This window comes from Hetaerina americana, unplaced genomic scaffold (genome assembly GCF_022747635.1).
Source record: "Hetaerina americana unplaced genomic scaffold, ioHetAmer1.1.p SCAF_118, whole genome shotgun sequence".
In the NCBI taxonomy this organism is placed as follows: Eukaryota; Metazoa; Arthropoda; class Insecta; order Odonata; family Calopterygidae; genus Hetaerina; species Hetaerina americana.
In genome coordinates, this window is record NW_027286270.1 from 696900 (window position 1) to 715641 (window position 18742).

The following is an 18742-nucleotide window of genomic DNA, read 5'->3' on the forward strand; positions in this document are numbered from 1 at the left end:
CCATGGTCCCTCCGGCAGTCGCAGTCGTGGGGCCTTGTCTCCTCCCGATTGGGAGTGGCCCGCTTCTATTTGCCATTCCAACGTCGCTCGTGGCTTTGAGGGAGGGCCTGGGAGCTGCTAGAAGGGGCGCGCCCGGGTGCTGGGGCCCCTACTCTCGGGGCCCGTAAGTTTCGAATGGCCGGCGGGAGCGCGGTCATTGTCCCCGAGCACGGTGCCATCGAAAGTGGGGAGGCCCAAAGTTCATTAGGACTCCCAGGGGCCATCCAAGGCCCGCCACCTTCGAACACCGCTGGATCACTGCTTGCAGCGGAATCTTAAAATGCCCTAAAAGTCTTACGTATGGGCAATTTTCCGTCATATTCGGGTTTGACGTATCTTCTGAGTAGGAACAATATAATCTGAGAGTCAATTGTTTTAGAGTTTTACTAATATATTAATAATATACCTCGGAGTCACTAACAAAATATTGCCTTTCAAATTCTAGTTTATAAATTAAGAACATGCCGTTGTGTGTAAGAGATAAATTAAATATTTTATAAATGTGGGTCGTGGTAGTCCAGTGGATAGAGCGTTGCAGAGGTGACCGGAGGGTCCCGGGTTCGATTCCCGGGCAAGGCACTGGGAACCCCTCAGCTCCAAATATTTCGGGTACCAGATCTTCCTGGGAAACCATAACTGGCACAGGGAAAGGAACTGGCTCCCCTACCCTGATGTGTGAATTTCACACGCCGTATAGAGCTTAGTATTGGGTGAACTCTTGCATCACCTACTAAACCGACCTTCGGGTTGATTACTGTGTTTATGTTTTTTTATTTAATAAGTGCACTTGATACTTCCATGCTTCACTTCGTTTAACTGATTGATGTCCATATTTAATGAGATCGTAATTTTACACAGAATATTCCGTTACGGGAGTGAATTCCTACCAATTTTCTTCAATTATCTTCAAACGCTACTTAGCTTGTAACAAGGTTCAACATATCTAGCTCCTCTACGCTGCTAGCGATCTAATTCAGCAGTCAATCCAACTTAATGAGGATCCCATATACTGGCAATATATCCTAATATGACATTTATTTACTATTTCCGGCCTTTAATCTTCTCGTCACCTTTCACCAAAACGCTTCTAAAAAATCCTAATCTTTTGTTAGCTCGTCCACGTATTCCCCGTGCTATATGTTTCACCCAGGAGGGATCATGTTTGAATGTAGCGGTCAACTATTTCATCGAGTCCACGCATTCCATTTCGGTGTCCCTGACGCAGTCGGCGTTCGGGAGGGAATCGCTCTTTTTCCCCAAATTCATCACAGCGCGCTCATTGAAGTGTAGTTCTAATTACCAGCGATGTATAGCGTTGTGTCCATCTGCTAAACCTGCTCAATCCTAAATATTACGGATATCTCCGTAAACTACTGCGTCGGCGGAAAATAAACATATCTTAAATGAAACACGGAGTTTACGACGTTTATTTAAGAAGGGATAAAAGAGGACGGAAGACACTTCCGTGGGGACCACCCGATGTGGCTTCTCCATTAGTGCTGGGCTGAATTGAAAACTTTTTAAATGGTCGCGTACATCACTAGTAATGTACTTTCTTCGCCGATCATGCAGTGATTTTTTCCTGGCGAATAAGTAGCTGTAGAAGATGTCCTTGATGGTATTCAACATTATTGTGACGCTTGCCTGCCTCCTACATCCGAAATACCGAAATATAAGCTTTAGATTTGTTTAAACACTTATGTATTGCGACGCTGGATATTTTTTTATTCGCCCCATCGTGCCACTCCTTGGAGATATTATTGCAATAAGATTAAAATGGTCGAGTGTGGCAAAGATAGTTTTAAATTGTAATTTTTCCCAATAAACTAATGGATTGGAATAACTGTAAGTGACCGCACAAGGGGGGGGGCAACACAGGACCTTTACATCTTTGTTATTTCATTCTCAGTATCAGGTTATGCTATCACAAGCACATATATCCTTTCGCTTTGTCACACTTGTATCCAGCTAAATAGAGAAGCATACTATATATATAGTATCTCATCTACATACCGAATGGCCTGTATTTATCATGCTCTATTTTCTTTAAATGTATTTTGCACAACATATTTAAACAGAAAAAATAAAATTTTAATTATGATATGATATGCCTGGTGTGTAGTCACCCCCTGCCACGCACTGTAGGGGATGCTTGGTGGAAACATAGATGGAGATAGGTGGGAGGGCGGAAAAACGAAGGCCATAAACTTGATTGGCACTGGGTTAGTTTAAGCTGGTAGGTAAAAACATGGTGACAAGTTGGAGGGAAATTGAAAATCACACCCTCGATCACTCCGGGAGTTTTTGGGAAACAGTGACCCGGATTGATCGAGTGTGTGATTTTCAATTTCCTTCCAACTTGTCACCTACCCGCTGAAACGAACCCAGTGCCAATCAAGTTTACGGCCCTCTCTATTTCGCTCTTCCATTATTTCAGGGCCGTAGGTTCGTTTACAGATGGTAGGGCGTCGGGCAAGCGGGGAATGGGCCGAAGGAGGATAGGAATGTTGGGTGGACTGAAGGGATAGGAACACTTACCCACCATGATTACCCATTCTAGATCTAGGAGGTGAACTTCTTAAACTATAGCATATACACAATGGAAATCGCCACGGCTTCTCGTGCTGATCGGCGTGCTCGCATGGAGCTGACGACACTCAGTCGAGGGGGCGCTCCCGTCAATGCTCCCGCCCTTGGTGCTCCCCTCCCCTCGCGCAACCCCTCCCCATTCCCACGGGGCCGGGGGGGGGGGGCGCGCATGTCGTCATCCCCTCCCGGAGGCCTGCCTCCGCTCAGTCGGCCGGTTGCCACCACGCAAGGCGTAGATAGTTTTCGTGATGGGCGGCGGAAGGGCTCCGTCGCCTTCGTCCGGCGTGGCGCCCTCGGCGGTGGGCGTCGCCGGGCGCCATCTTCGCCGGCGTCGTCGGCGCCGCCTGCCCTCGGACCCCGGCGCCTCCTGCTTCCCGGGCTGCCACTCCCCGCTCGCCCACGTCCTCTGCCCCAGTAAGTGCCCGTCTCTTTGCCACGGCGGAGGGGTGAGCGAATCTCTCGCTCGCGGGACGCCTCTCTGCCGGGGTGACCCGAGTGCCGTTCTCGTGACCCTTCCGTGTGCTCACTTTCGCGGTTGATGCGTGTGTGTTCGCTCTCGGCCGTTCAACGCCCAAGGATTCTTCGATTTGGAATGCGCTCGAATTCGGACAGGATAATTAAAAATTAGCATTCATTAGACGTATCGTCGGCAGAAGTGAATATAAGGTCGAGGAACGTTGCTCTCGTGAGACCCCATTTAGAATATGCTTGCGGTGCACGGAATCCGAGTGAAAAAGGCCTCATTCGGGGGGGAATCGTGAAGGCTCAACGCGGGGCGGCCGATTCGTTCTAAGCTATGTACCTTATGAGAAAACGAAAAGCCTAGAGTTTGGTCATGAGTCTGAGAACGTAGACCATTTATTGCTAGGTGGAACTAATTCGGATCCGTTTGTTTCAAGTCGATGTCCTTGTCTCTTAATCGTGTATTCATACATCCGTTGGTCGTTTAGGCCCTCTGCCATACACCTTTTGGGTGGATGATGGGGTATTCGTGCAGATGCAGTAGTTTATTGAAGGGGTTAGCGTCGGAAATCACGCCATATCTCTAAATCAAATTTGTGATGAGCCCATTGTTGGATCATGAGGTTCCCAGTGATTAGAAAACGGCTAATGTAACTAACGCCCGTATTCAAAAACAGAGATTGGGAGAAAGCGAGCAATCGCAGATCCATTTACGTCCGCATCCGTGTTATACAAGGTCATGGAGCATTTAATTGTTATTTCATTCGTGAGACACTTTGGTAGTCAGTCAGGGATCCAATGAGGGACAACTTGCTCCTTTTTTCAAGATATTTTTTGTGTCGGGAGATTAATTTTTTCCGGTGGACGCGGTTTTTCTCATTTTTAAAAAACTTACGACAAATTATTTCATAATGAAGCACTCAAATAGAAGACAATGGCAGAGAGAAAAATGTTCTAGTCTGGATCAAAGACTTCTTTTAATGTTCCCTTAAGAAGAATAGTCATAACGTAGATATTGAAAACTCGAATGCAGTATATATTCCATCAGGTGTTCCCCAGAAGTGTTATCGGGCCTTTTTTTTATTTTTTCTTTGGGTAACCACATTATCTCTGTGATTGATGATAGAATAAGTTTATTTACGGAAGGCGCAGTGGTTTACGGAGATATGCGTAGTCCTGCGGATAAAGTGGCCAGTAGTAGTAAAGTAGTTCGTATATATGTGAGCAAGCAACCAGAAATAAGGATTTATTAGAAGAGTGTTGGGTAAATGTGATGAAAAGGTCAAAGAGAAATGTTACCCTTCACTGGTTAGGCCTCATTCATGATATGCTGCAAGTATATATATCTGGGATCCTCACGAAGTTGGATTGATTACCGAATTGAATCGTGTTTAGTGTAGAGGAGCTGGATTAGTAAAACGTTGTCATTAGATACTTAGTAGCGTATCCAAAATATTAGAGAAGCACCTAGGCAGGGAATCACTCAATGGAGCGAAGGTTGAACTACAGCTTAAATATCTTGCATTAATTGGAAGGTCTCTTTAGCAGTGATTCTGAAAATATATTATTACCCCATCGTACTACGGTAGTCATGTCAATAAAATTTCAGAGATTAAGGGTAGAACGGATGGATTTAAGATATTATTTTTTCCACAAACGATAAAGATAGGATAGGAACGGATAGGATTATCCAACCGTGCTAGGGGGATTATTAATATTGTTTCATTAGTACTTATGTGTGAAATCACCCCTTGCCACACACCCTAGTCGTAGCTTGCAAGGTACCATGTGTAGTATAGTATGTATGTAGCATGAATACGCGTGTAAACGTAGGGAATCATGCTTGGAGTCACGGCGCACCCTTTTCCTGCGCGCCGCCCAGTCCAAGTTCATTTATCGGAGGCGGTCATTTCGGTGTGCTCTTAGGGAGACCAGTTCGTGCATAGGCCACGTCGAAGGCAGCCCAGGGAGATGCACTCTCGTTTATCGCTTCTTAGGGTTTATTGCTTCTTCCACGCGGAGAACGACAGGAAAAGCCCGACCCATATGGTCTCGTCACTCTCTCAATTGTCGGCCTCCCTTATTAGTCCGTGAAGGCACCCAAAGCACTCCCGGCGACTGTCTCGCGGTGTCACGGCCACGAATTGATGGTGCCTCTACGGAGCCTCCCTCTACGGAGAGTTTGTGGCGGAATTGCCTGTACGACAGATTTTACATGAGTTTCGAATGGGCGGCGCACATTTTCAGAGAGGTGTCATCGTCAAACGTGTGTCGTTAATCTAAAATCTTACGAATTTCAACAAATTTCAGCGAGGATGTGCATTCGCCACCGAAGGTCGAATCGCACTCAATGCGAGAACGTAACCTAAATCCCCGATTCAGCGTCATTCGTTGGAGTGATGCATGTTTATTAAGCTCAGGGCTATTAGAAGGGACGACTCCTCTCTTTTCTATAGTTGACCAGGGGGGGGGTCCATTTCTCATCGCATGTAATCTGGTAAAATAAAGACCTATTCATTAAGATCATAATGATTATTCTTTGCGTCGAATGATACATTTTGCCGCTCGGCGATTGTTTCGCGCGATGGCACTTCCACCTGCTTCGCGGCTTAAGGTGTGCCCTCGATTTCGATGTGAATGGACTGCAATTTCAGCAAATCCACAAAAGGACCTCGCGGTAACAATAAGCGGGCGTGTCCGGGTGCGTCCGTCGCCGGGCCCTCGCCTCTCGAGTCGCGGACACTGACGGAGAACACGCAACCGCCTGAACGACGATTACTCGAAGTAGTTGGCGCTAAACATTGACCCCCGCCTCAGCTCCGTCAGCCGCCCCAAGGGTTCAAGGCGACACGAAGCCCCCCACCCCCCCCCCACCCCTCTCATTGGCCGCCACCCGGAGAACCGCGCAACAATGCCATTTGAAATACGTACACATCCTGTTCGCGGCGGCGACCAAGACGGACGGCCATTGTCTTCAGCGGTGCTCTCCACCGCGACCCTCGGTCGGCCGATGAAAGGGGAGCCGGGGATACTCGGCAGAGGCCGCGCATGGGATTATGGGCCTCGCATTGGGGTGCGAGGGCAGAACAGCCATCTGGAGATTGGGCGCCTCTTCGTGAGAAAACAAGGAGATTGCCGTGAATTACTCGTACTGTGTTTTGATTTCTTCATACTCCGGCTTTAATTTCTCGTTGCATTCATCGCGAATTTCGGAGGAGAGCATTTGCAGCTATAGAATACCCCGTAATCCGCCGCGCGGTGGGTGGCGAAAGCGTCGCTGTCCCGGACTCTCAATGCACGCAATCGAAAGCATATTCGACGTGTATGTGGCATGATCCAATAGTAACCATCAGAGTTCGCTGCTTTAATGTCAGCGGGGATTTCATTTTCACCCGCCAAGCAAACGGAATTTGCTTGGCGGGCGTCTCTCGATTCATCCGCCATTCCGGAAACCAGGCTTTCATAAGATTTTTCGTCTGCAAATGATTGTCATCGGGAAGTGGGCAATTGTGGTTGAAGACGTCGATCGAAAGATGTTCTAGAGGGGGTTGGCCGGTCGTTAGTTGATAAGTTCCAATCGCCTCCGTTCAGAACTCCGTCTTCCAGTTCAGTCTCTGCTTGCAAGAACGGAATGCTTTCTTTCCTTCTTTGGAAGCCACGAGTCTTGTGTGAGCGCTGGCGCCCAGAGGAGCGCCCCCCTTTCTTCCCCCTCCCCCCGTTGCCCGCCCCTACCGCTCACGCTTCGTGCATACTTGGCGATTCCGTTAGCATTCTGCCCCAGCCGTGCACGCGCTCGCCTGCCTGCACGGACGGAAGCACGGCGAGGGGCCTTCGCCTCTTCTCCGACGACGCCCGGCCACCCAGACGCACCTCCCTCTACCAACATCTATTGGAACGCACTACTTATTCATGAGATGTTCCAACTATTATTACTATTTCGAGGATTTCTCGTCGTTCGAGCAGTTTTCTTAGTCACGATGTAGTATTATCGAACCAACAATGTATGTTCCATGACTTTGCATTAATGGATGTGAGGGAAAATAGGTATCTAATTGTTCGATTCCGCCCTGACTCTGGTTTTGAATGTAGCTGTCACGTTAGCCGTTTTCCACTCACTGGTAACCTTGTGATCTACCAGCGACTTCTTAGATATTATGTCTAGATGCGGCGCAATTTCCGACGCTAGATCTTTAAATATCCAAGCGGGTATTTGATCGGGCCCGGAGGATTTATTAGGCTTACTATATATAATTTGGCGAACCTTCTATTCAATTATATGAGATATCAATTTTGGTCATCGGTCGGCGGGAAGGGATTGCTTTGCTATCGGAGACATTCGCCGGAAACACTTTGAAAGAAGGAATTTAATAAGTCAGCCTTTTCCAAACTGCTGGTTGCCCATTCGCCTTTATCATTTTTGACTAGAATTAGGTGCGGACTTATTTCCTTGGACTCCTCTGACATTGGACCAAATTGCTTAAAATGCTTTCGTATTCTCTTTCAAATTCAGTGTGTTCCTTCTGAATTCGATTCATGCTTTTCGAAACTCCTTCTTGGCATTCGCCCCAGATATCGTTTAATCGTAGGTGGTATCATTTCGTTTGTCGCCGTTTGTTTTCGTTCATCGTTTTTCACCTTGGCGTGTGACGTGCCAATGATTTTCTAACATCCGCGTTGAGTCATCTAGTTTCTGTGTTATCTTTAACTGATTTACTTGGAATCAACCTGTTCACTGCTGGGCATGTGATTTCAAGGAAGTGATTCCACGTGTCCTAAGTATTTCGTTGTTTACTAACTTCCTTAAAATTTGCAAATTGACTCTGTAACACGCATTTTAAGCCATAATAGTCGCCATCTTTAAACAAATCAGTTTTTCTTGTAGGCTGCTTATTTTGGACCCCATACAGCGAACACTTGACATTTATTGCTCTGTGGTCGCGAATTCATTCAATCGTTTCTATATTTAAAAATTTGTCGGTTGTGTTCGTTGATAAAAATTCAAGAATGCCATCGCCCCAAGCTGGCGAAGTGACAATTTGAGGTATTTTTCTCTTCACCACCCCGTTTTAAAACTACATAAGCTCGAATTTATGGATGGGTCATTGGAATCTCCACCGATTAAGATAATGCCACGTTCGTTGTTTTGGGATGAGAAACTTTTTATTTGCTGATCTATTTCTAGTATTGGAATGTATGTGTCGTCCGGTGGCCTGTACGAATACTCTTTAGGATTCTTTTAATTGTGCATCAAAAACTATCCAAACCGTTACCTGAAATCACCTTAACCCTGCTGACGCAAGAATTCTTAACTGCAATAAAGACACCGCCCCCGATTCTATTTGCTCCGTCGTTTCTGTAAACGGAAAAGGATTTTGGGAAATTTTCATCGTCCGCGATTTCAATGGATAACCAGATTTCCATTCCAATAATTTTATCTGCGCTTGTGCTTTGAATAAGACGATGATATTCTGTGACTTTATTTCCGCTAGGAGTATGTATCGTAGTAACATATTTATTTTGCGCATAGGCGTAATTTCTGTTGCGTTGTAGCAATTTACAACTAAGAGCTCTTTGGTTTTTGTAGAAAGATAATTCATGCGCCTTTATTGTTAAATATTCCTTGATAATAGCTGCTAAATACTTGTAATGCTGAGGTTGGTCTATCATTATTCTGTCGTCGTTGAAGTCTCCTCCGGCTGTTCCGCTTTTCGCCCTGCCCTGCGAGAGAGAGATAGAGAGAGAGAGGCTGGAGGCTTCTAGCCATGCAATGGTTTGGGCGCTCGGTTTGTCGCTTCCCACGATGGTCGATCGACACGAGCGAAGCCCGGCAAAGACAGCGCTTTGAGCGCGGAGTCGATTTGAATAAGACGTCCACACGCGGATGCGATACTCGTAGATATTTTTAGCGTATCGACACCGGACCGATGCAACCGATTCTCAAGAACCGCTTATCGACAATGAGCGGCGATGCAGATGATGTAGTCTGTTGCTGTGGGTGCTGCGATGTTGTCTACTTGAACGATGGCGCCGATATGGATGACTTTAGCGATCAACGGCGATCAGGGTGGTATTTCGCGCAAACGGAAAAGGGACCAGACGAGGGAGACGAGATGTTTCATGTCGTGCTAAGGCGATCTTCTCCATTTCGTCGGACGCATTTCGCTATCGGAGCGTCCGTTCCTTGTCGACTCCGCGATATTTCATTTTTTATCGACGGCCGATATTAGTAAATGCCTCGAAGCCCTAACCGCACGTCCGCTAAATATTCATCCCAGCGCCGGGATAGAGCAACACCACGTGTACACGCAGCTCAAACATTCCGTTTGAGAAGTTGTAATTTAAATAGAAAAAATACAGCCTTTCAGAAATGAACGCAAACCGTGTGAGCGCAGTCGGAGCTGCAGAGGCGAAGCGGATTGAGTCGAGACAGCACGGGGACAGTGAGGCGTCTTATCGGAAAGAGGAGGGAATTCTCCCGAAATGGCGGCCGGAGCCTCGCGCCTCGTCCTCACGCGGGCACCGCCCCTTGTGAGGACGAGGGAAAGGGCCCCTCGACCCCTGCGGCCGAGGTTGCGAAATCATGTGCCGTCGAGGTATGTGGAGAGCACGTAAGAGATAAGTGATAGGAAGTCGTGTTTCATCTGCAAATATTTGGAATTCTTATGTTTGGCAAAACACTCTCACGCTTTGGTGTTCAACAGTAAGTAATTTTAAGTCCCCCGAAGAGTTCCCCGGTGAGGAGGATGCCGTGGAGTGAATTCGCCTACTTTCGTTTCCCTAATCAGTCGCCTCTTCGCCGTGCGGGCGAGGAGGCATTCGCCAAGCACACCGCCCCTCTCTCCGCCCCCACTTATCCCACTAAGAGTTTGTCATTCCTCGCAATCTCCCCCTTGCGCCCGCGGAGGCATGTGCTGACGCATTCCCCCCCCCCCTCCCCCTATGGCGTCATAATGGACGAGCGTTATTTCGCGCGAGCTCTGAGAAATGCGCACAGAAATGCTTCTTCACTCGCGCACACGACGCTCGAATGCGCGAGTGCGTTCTTCGGGGGACCTCCTCCTCCTCCCCCTTCCCTCCCCCCGTTCTTTTCTGACTCGCCCACACTCTGCCTCCTCGTCTGGAAGTCGTCGTAACGGTTCTCGGAGCTCTCTTCCCCTCTTAATTTATTCACGCCGCTCTACGGGTCACCATCCCCTTCTTGGTTGCCCCTCACTCGGCTGAATTGGCGCTGCCGCCCCTCGCCGCGTCGCCTTTCATCCGGCCCTGGATGGTGCCCCGGGGGGCTCTGCGCCCGACCCCCCTTGCGGAGGGCATCATGTCCCGCGAGATCAGCTCGGAGGGCGGTCGGTTCGCCCCCGCAGGTCTTGCCGAGCCATTGTGGCTGCAATTTGGCCAATCCTCCGACAATGACCACATTTTTTAAATGAGGTCATTTCATTGGGACGAAACTGTTAGTTTTCCCACAAAATAGTTATGAAGAGACCCAGGTTTACGCGTGAGGTACTTGAATAGTATGGATGAAGGCACGCACCACTGATGGAGGAATCCCTGTTCTAAAAATCACTTTATCATTTCCACCAAGCTATATTCTCATCTCTCCTAACAAAGCAGAACCATGTATCGAACACAATACCGTAATAAGTCCCTCTTCATCTCTGTACACTTCCACCCTCCCTTCATTCCGTCCAACATCCCCATCCTATTCCCGCCCCTTCCTCGTTTGCCCAACATTCTCCCCTCTATCACACTCTTCAACATCCCACGGCCATTCAATACAAGCTTGAATGCTTTGCATCCATTTTTCCTGCCTCCTGATAGTTTTTCCCAGCAATCCACCCTCCTCCCTTCCTCGCTTGTTCAATGTGTATATTGTGCTCAATTGAAAAAATTAGATTGCTATGCGAAGTACCGAAAACACTCGACGCAAATAAATGTAATACCAATCACTTAGGGTATACGATGATAAAAAATAGATTTTGGGATCCTTTCCAGAGGGCCGGAGGGAGCACTTGGGGATTGGAGGAGGCCATTTTCGCCCATACAGGAACCCTTTACGAGGGTGGTCCCAGAAATACCCGACCCAACAAAGAAGACACAAACATTTTGGAAAAAATGTATTTATTTTTCAATATGATCTCATTTCACCGCTATAAACCTTTCCCAGCGATGTTCAATTAGTTCGATACCATTTTTAATTATAATAAGAACTGTCTTGCTCCTCAAAATAGCCATTAACTAAAGCCGACATCACTTCTTCACGTTTGGGAAATCTTTCACCATCCGAGCCATATTTTCGAGTTTGCGAACAGAAAATAATCCGAGGGGCCTAAATATAACAGGGTGCATGAGGTAGCAATTAAAAATTTAATCCATGAATTTCGGCCATTGCAATTACGGATTTTTGAGCTGGTGCATTGTCTTGATGAAACAACGCTTTCTTCTAGAGCCAAATGCGGCCGCTTTGATAGTTTTTCCTTTTCCAAGGTATTCAATAAAAATTATACAATGCGCATCCCAAAAAACCGACGCCATGACCTTGCCTACAGATGAAACGGTCTTCGCCTTCTTTGGGGGCGGTTCTCCCTTTTGAATTCATTGTTTTGATTGCTCTTTTGTCTCGGGTGTGTAGTGTTGGACCCGTGTTTTATCCATGGCTATAAAACGGCGCCAAAAAGTCTGCTTTGTTGCTGTGAAGCTTTGCTAATCACTCAATTGAAACATCTTCACAACACTGGTTTTGCTCGAGTGCGAGCACCCATCTGGCACCCATCTTTCTCATGTCCTAATTTTCAGTAAATATGCGATGCATCGCCCATTTTGAAATACTTACAATGTCTGCTAGCTCGCGCACACTCAGTTGACGATCAACCGGTATCACTTAGTGGATTTCCTTCACCGTTTCTGGAGTCGTCACCTCATTTGGTCGACCAATGCGATGCTCGTCTTGACAGCTCGTACGGCCTCGTTTAAACTCTGCTACCCAATGTTTTACTGTTGTAAACGAAGGAGCAGACTCACCCGGAGTTGGGTCCAGTTCAGCTTTTATATTGGTTGGGCTGTGGGCTTTCAAATAAAAGTATTGTATCACATAACGATGACCAATTTTCTCCATTTTCACAAATTCACTGAAAACGTTCACTATTGACGGCTGCCAAAAAACACTAAACAACTTGGTGTTTCCAAACTTGAAACACATGCTTTATAGATTGCATCCTCCTTACGAGCCTTTTTATTTGTACTAAGTTCACTCAATTTTAACTTAACATCAGTCTAACGTCACCATTCGCGTAAACTGACCTCCGTAATTCCAAAACTCCGTAATTCAGCATATTAATATTTGTTGACGGTAAAAACTTTGCATTAAAACAGTAGAATGGCTTTATGGAAAGCTCTCGTTGAAAAAGATCAAACGGAAGTAAAGGGGATCGGTCCGGTGGCTAACGTACTGGCTTCCCACCCAATCCCGGCGGTGCCGAATATTTTTCAGAGGTATCTCGATCCCTACTTGAGGTGCTTTGTGGAGGGCACTTTGAGTGAGTACGCCATCCGTCGGGTGGGACGTTAAGCTGCGGACCCCGTGGCGCCTTTCGTAAAGAGTAGGCTAATGCCGACGCCGGGTTTCTCTCCACCCTTCATCCTTTCCTGTCCATCCCCTATGGCGCAAATGACCTCTCAGCTGTTGGTCGCCTCCCCTCTAAACTACTACTACTAGTTTATCAATGTTATCCAATTTTTTTGTCTCTCTTGAATCAATGAACGCTTACATTTTTGTACTCACCGTCGGGCGCTCTCTTCTCTCTCCTGCATGTCGACAACGAAGACCTCTCGCCTGCGCGATGGAGGAAGAAGTCCACGAGTGCCGGCCGCACCCCCGTGGCCCCGGCCAGCGGGCCGCACCCGGGGTCCGACGAGAAGAGGAACCCTCTGCTGGAGAAAGTGAAGAACACCAAGCTGTCGTGCTTCCGGTCGCTCGCCGTGGGCAGGGCCGGAGGTCCGCACAAGGGCCGGCAGGGACCCGCGCCCGCCGGCGACCCTGGAGGCACCAACGTCAGCTGCGCCACTCCTCCCGAGGTGGTGAGTGAGGGGAAACTCTCCTTCCATCCCCACCCCTGACCCATTACGTTATGCCCTGGATTCAGTCCCACTGAAGGATTAGTTTCTTGAAAGGGTTTTATATGTCCACATCTACACGAATACCGCCAAAGAGGTGTGTGGCAGGGGTGCAAGAAGCAGGTGCAAATCGTGAGGGATGAGGAAGAATAAGGGAGGATGCTGGAGAGGCGAGGTAAAGTCAAATGAAATGAATCCACTTGAAACCTTTGAGAAGGGCGTGCGCGGGGGTACGCACACACACACGCACGCACACGTGTGCGTACGTGCATGTCAGTGGCAAACTTTTTAGTTTCAGACAAGTGTTAATTTCACCCCCCCCCCCCCGACGGAGAAGGTCTCACTCAGCCATACGTATTCAATAGGAGGGGTTATAAATCATCCACTTGTAATCACCAGCCACTTACATGAGAGACCGCCATTACTATGAGAGGGGTTGTACGGAACTGAAAGCAAGGAGGAGAAACTGTGTGTTTTATCGTGACTTACGCTAGACGCTCAATCCTACTGGGTGAAATGAGAGGGGATTTGCAAAAAAAAACATTCAATTGAGAATGCGACCGTACATGTCAAACTAATTGTTCCCCATCCATTATCCCATCCATTATGTGAACCACACCAAATTTCTAGCTCTTCATTGTAAATTTTGCAACTGAAATATTTTAAAATAACATTTTTCGTAATATTCTTGTATTGCAGTTGCATTTAACTAAATCGTAGTACGGCGAAGGAATTAAAGTCTGGAAGAACAATGACATTGGTAAGAAAATACAGTGCATATGCAAAGGGAAGAGCTCCGCTTATCACGCGTATTTCGCGCGCCTGGCTGTAGCTTGCCACGTGCAGTCAGTCATGCAGTGCCAACCGAAAAATGACATCTCCATTTTGATCATATCTTGCAGGCATGCTCCCCAGAAGACGAAGACTGCAGGGGTCTGCTGACCCCCAGGGGAAGCTGCGACCACGACCCCCGAGGGGACAAGAAGCACCACAGGAGGTCCCTGGACTCCGTGGGGCGCAGGCAAAGCCAGCAGGCCGATGGTCCCTCGAGGCCCAGGGCCCCCATCTCCCCGTGCACGTGCAGGGCGAGGTCCAGGGACCTCTTCTTCGGGGAAGACGTATTCTATGGCCCCGCGGACTCCCTGGTCGCCACTTCGACCCCCACCAGGGCGGGGGCGGCCGTCAGGGTCGTCCCCAGGGTGCAAAGCCGCCCACTCGGCGGACCCCAGGGCAGCGGAGACCAGACTAACAACCCTCCCAGCGGCGCCACCTCATGCCTCTCCGCAAAGCTGAGAGCCATGTCGGACAAGTACCTTAAGTCGTCGACGGGGGTCGTGTCGAGGCGACTGCTCGCCAAGCTCTACCGCAACACGGAGGGCAAGAAGTCCAAGCTCCGGAGCTTCTCGTACGGCGCCCTGCCGGGGCTGGAGGAGTTCCAGAGGCGCCACCCGGCGGTCAACCCGCTCTTCCAGGAGGAGCCGGAAGAGGATGAGGGAGGAGGAGGGATGATGGACCGCCGGCCGCGGGGCGTCGTCGCAGCGACCCCGCCTTCGACGCTGCTGCTGCCGCACTCGGAGCACGACGATGACGACAGCGGTATCGTGCACGAGGGCTCTGACTGCACGTCGGTGCGGGAGGGCGAGGACCCGAGCCCCCAGCTGGGCATCCGCCACCTGCGGAGCGCGTCGCAGTACGAGGAGCGGTGGGCGGCGCCGTTGGGGAGGGCGGCGGGAGGGGAGCCCCCTTCGGAGGGGGGCCGGCTTCGGCACAGGTGAGTGAGGTGGTCACGGGTGGAAGGGGAAGGTAGTTGTACGATTCCCACGACACCCTGTCATTCCGTTGCGACTCTGGAAGTCGGTAAGAATGCCTCAAAACTGAGGCGAGGAGCCCCCAATTGCTGGGGAAGTGTTTAGGGTCATCACAGGAAATGTGTAGGGCCTGGAAGATGTTATTGGAAATTTTTAGTCTGAATAATATCAGTTTACAGGAAGCATATATTCTATATCAAAACACATGAAAGTTCGGGTTTTAAAAGTATTTTTCAGACATTTATGGCCAGTAGTTGATTCAAAGTAATCAGATTATTAAAACCAGTTAGTTTGTGTCACATTTCAAAAGTTATTTTTACTTGAATAAAAATTACCATGTATTTAAAATTCTACGGATCTCATTTCAGTGTTATGTAAATACCAATGCATATGTGAAAAGTAGGTTGTAGGTGTAAAGATAGTTATGACATTAGATTATCAACAACAATCTCGTGTAATATTCTAATTAAATAACTCAAACACATTAGTAAATACCAAGCCCTTGAACACAAGATTCATGCTTAGGACAATGTAATCCCTTTTGTCAACACATCTGTGATTTTCTCATTGGTTGGCTAATACAAAGATCACTAGTTCATTTGAAATGGTCACTGTGACTTTGTGATGCCTTCCACACCTTTAATGTTTCCTGTGAATATGGAGCTTTGCATTGCAGTAATCTCTTTGTGTACTTAGGTTATCTTAGTACAACAGGATGCCATCACTGTCAGTCAGCATTTCAACCAGGAAATCTCAAGTTCGCTGCCAGCTTCACTGGTGTCATCACTTGAGAGGGCCTCTGTCCACTGCTACCTAGACTCCCTAGACACTGCACCAAATGGAGTACATTGAAAACATATCCTGTGAAGGATTTGTGGTCCATGGCACCTTTATCTCAAGCTGCATTCACACACCCACAATGTCATTCTTAAGTTGGTCTAAACATTAAAACCATGTCAGTTGGCGCCTTCATGCACCTCAGCCCTCCCTTCTCAAACTCCTCGTGCTCTTTGATGTTGTTCACTTTGAATTTACTCAAAAAGATTAACAGCACACTCTATGCCATGTCTAGAACATACAGACAAATATAAAAATGACTAAATGAGCTTCTGATTTGGAACTTTCAACTGTAAAATGCCAGTTTTGGCTTATTAATCACTAACCGTATATTGTTCTTAAATGGTATACTGAGACCCATTTAGCTGGAAACCAAGCCTTTTGAGGGGAAGCATTTCCATCAACATCCCTTTTTATTTTACAAATCCGTAGAAATTTCATTCAATATCTGTCAGGTCATCTATGCACAAGAACCCTTTCGCTCCCCTCATAAAATAACTTAATTTCTTCCTCATCGCATTTCCTCCACTCTTCTCCATGCTCTCTCGAAAGTGTTTAATTCACAGGCTCATTAAGCATACGTACCGCATAGTATGGAATATGCCGAGGAAATTCCTTCTATGGATCACAATCAGTTATGATTTCCTATCTCTGCACCTCAGAGGGAGGGCCATTAGTTGGTTGCTTCTCCTCAAGCAAGGCGTTCATATTGTTTGGAGTCAGGTTAACAGATACGGACGGCCTTCCCTTCAAATGAGTGTCTTGCACTTTGATTGTATCATGTTAAACCCTAATATTCAATGAAAGTTTTTTGCCTTGACACAAATCAAATGAATCTTTCATTTGATATCCATATTAAAAAAGTTTGCACTTTCCCTCTTGCCTTATTTTAAGATGCGATGAATGTCACCGACTGAAGGCATCATCAGGTACACATTTCGTTCACTTGCAGCAGTTGAATATACATGCTGAGGATGGAGGAGAGGGGGTGGCTATGTATTGAGGGAGGAAGGGAAGCTGAAGGGTTGGAGTTATTTGGGGAAAGAAAGGGAAAAGGCATCTTGGTTAAACCGTGGCATGGGGTGGGGTCAGGGGTAGGGGCGAAAGGGTACATTGAATGGTTGGATTTGTTTTCCCTCGAGGTCAGTTTCTCAGAAAAGAGAGGGGTGAGTTGAAGGCTCTTGAACAAGAATCATTTTGGGGTCTTTGGGGCCAGTATCTTAAAAGTAAACCCAGTGGAACAGTTCAAAATCTTTTAATAGGATATCACAAAATTCCACAAAGTGAAGCCTGAAATCATTTTATTCCACATTGCCTCTTGCATCACCCATCCTACTTTCTCCATGACTGCCCTATTGACCCATTCATTCTTTTGAAGCACTTTGTAAAGGGTTGCAAGAAGTTACAAATAGATGTTTGATGCCATTTTCACTCAAAAATTCTGATTGATTGATTGTACACATGTGCAACCATTATTAGTGCAAATAAATACAATCTTTGTCTTTATTTGGACATTTGTTATTTTGAATTTATCAGAGGTTCTGTACTTAACCTTTAGAATCTGGAACAAATCTAATATCTTTTGTCATGAAAATGAGCATGTGGTAGACTCCACTCTGAGATAATATTTGCATTGGCCCCATTAAATCTCAAACTAAAAGTTCATGAATCTCCCTGGGTTGTTCATGTTTTGTTAAGATGAAGACTATTTACATAGTTTAACTGGTGTACAAGAAACTGCCTGTACTCATCATTAGAAAACAGGACACTCATTGCTCATGCAACAGATTCATACTCTTCTCTTTATGTCACCCAGTCTTTTGTATGGCGAGGACAACTTTCAAAGAAACTGCGGGAGATGCCACAACAGTAACTTTTAATTGAGTCATCCACTAATGTGCATTTCAGTGCAACAATTTCAGGGCATAAAAATCATTTGCTTTGACTGGGAACCTGGTGGCGAATGATTTTTACACTCTGAAACTGTAACAAGGATAACCTTTTCAATCATGGCATTAGTACCTTCCTTTGCTTCATCTGAATGGTATCTCTTTCCAAGTTGGAACTGTTCTCACACAGGTTTCAAAAGAATACTTCCATAGCAGCCGGTTGTGAACATTTTCTTTCATTTACCTGAAACTTGTGCTAATCTTTATTCCAGTGAGTATTTCATTCCTCCTCCTTCCCTTTCCTCTCTTTCCTTCAATTATTCCTCTCTGCCTCTTCCCAGCATGCAATTTGTGCGCAATATCCGCCCAAACCAAGATATCTTTCCCTTTTTTATTTCTCTCATCAGTTTTCTTCTTCCCTCTCCTGTTCTCATTAGTACTTCCTCAGTCCACTTTACCTCAAGTATTCTTCTCCACAACCATGCTTCAAAACTTTCCAAGTATTTTTCGTCTTTCTTCTCAAACGCCCATTCTTTCACTGTTGTCTGGCAGTACAATCCAAATGAAACTTTCCTCAAATCTCTTTCTCAGTTCTATTAGAATTCCACTCTCTCTCAGAAGTCTTGTCAAACGCTTTCATATCTATAGTCATCTAATCTCCTGTATATCTAATACAACTATCGTCAATCCTATACATCTAATCTCCTCTATATCTATCATTATACATCTAATCTTTCTAATCTCCTTGCGACTGCTTACATTGCAAGTCACTGAGCCGCATAAATACTGAGAAGATATCACCTGCCCAGCAGTTTATCCTCCTTTGGATACTTCAATGATTGCTTCATTCCTTCTTACTCTCTCAACACTTCTGTCTTCTTCTTCCCTACATTTGTGTTCATTTTGAATTATTGCCCCATTCTCACAATACCCCCCATCGTACATCGCCGCAGCTCCTCTCCTGATTCCGCCAATGCCTATTGATCATCTCCACAACACCCGCTCTTT

At 46.8% G+C, this 18742-nt stretch overlaps 1 protein-coding gene across 3 annotated transcripts in view; it reads left to right on the plus strand.

Moving 5' to 3' along the window:
* The window catches only part of LOC139685591 (uncharacterized), a 130654-nt gene that overhangs the window by 93236 nt on the left and 18676 nt on the right, over positions 1–18742 (plus strand). For 2 of the 3 annotated variants that reach the window (XM_071582534.1, XM_071582533.1), the window contains 2 exons: positions 12911–13164; positions 14103–14971. In XM_071582534.1, coding sequence (XP_071438635.1) covers positions 12911–13164; positions 14103–14971 — 1123 coding nt within the window. Of the gene's footprint in view, positions 1–2855; positions 3043–12910; positions 13165–14102; positions 14972–18742 lie in introns of those variants that run through there. The other variant, XM_071582535.1, reaches the window with a different exon arrangement.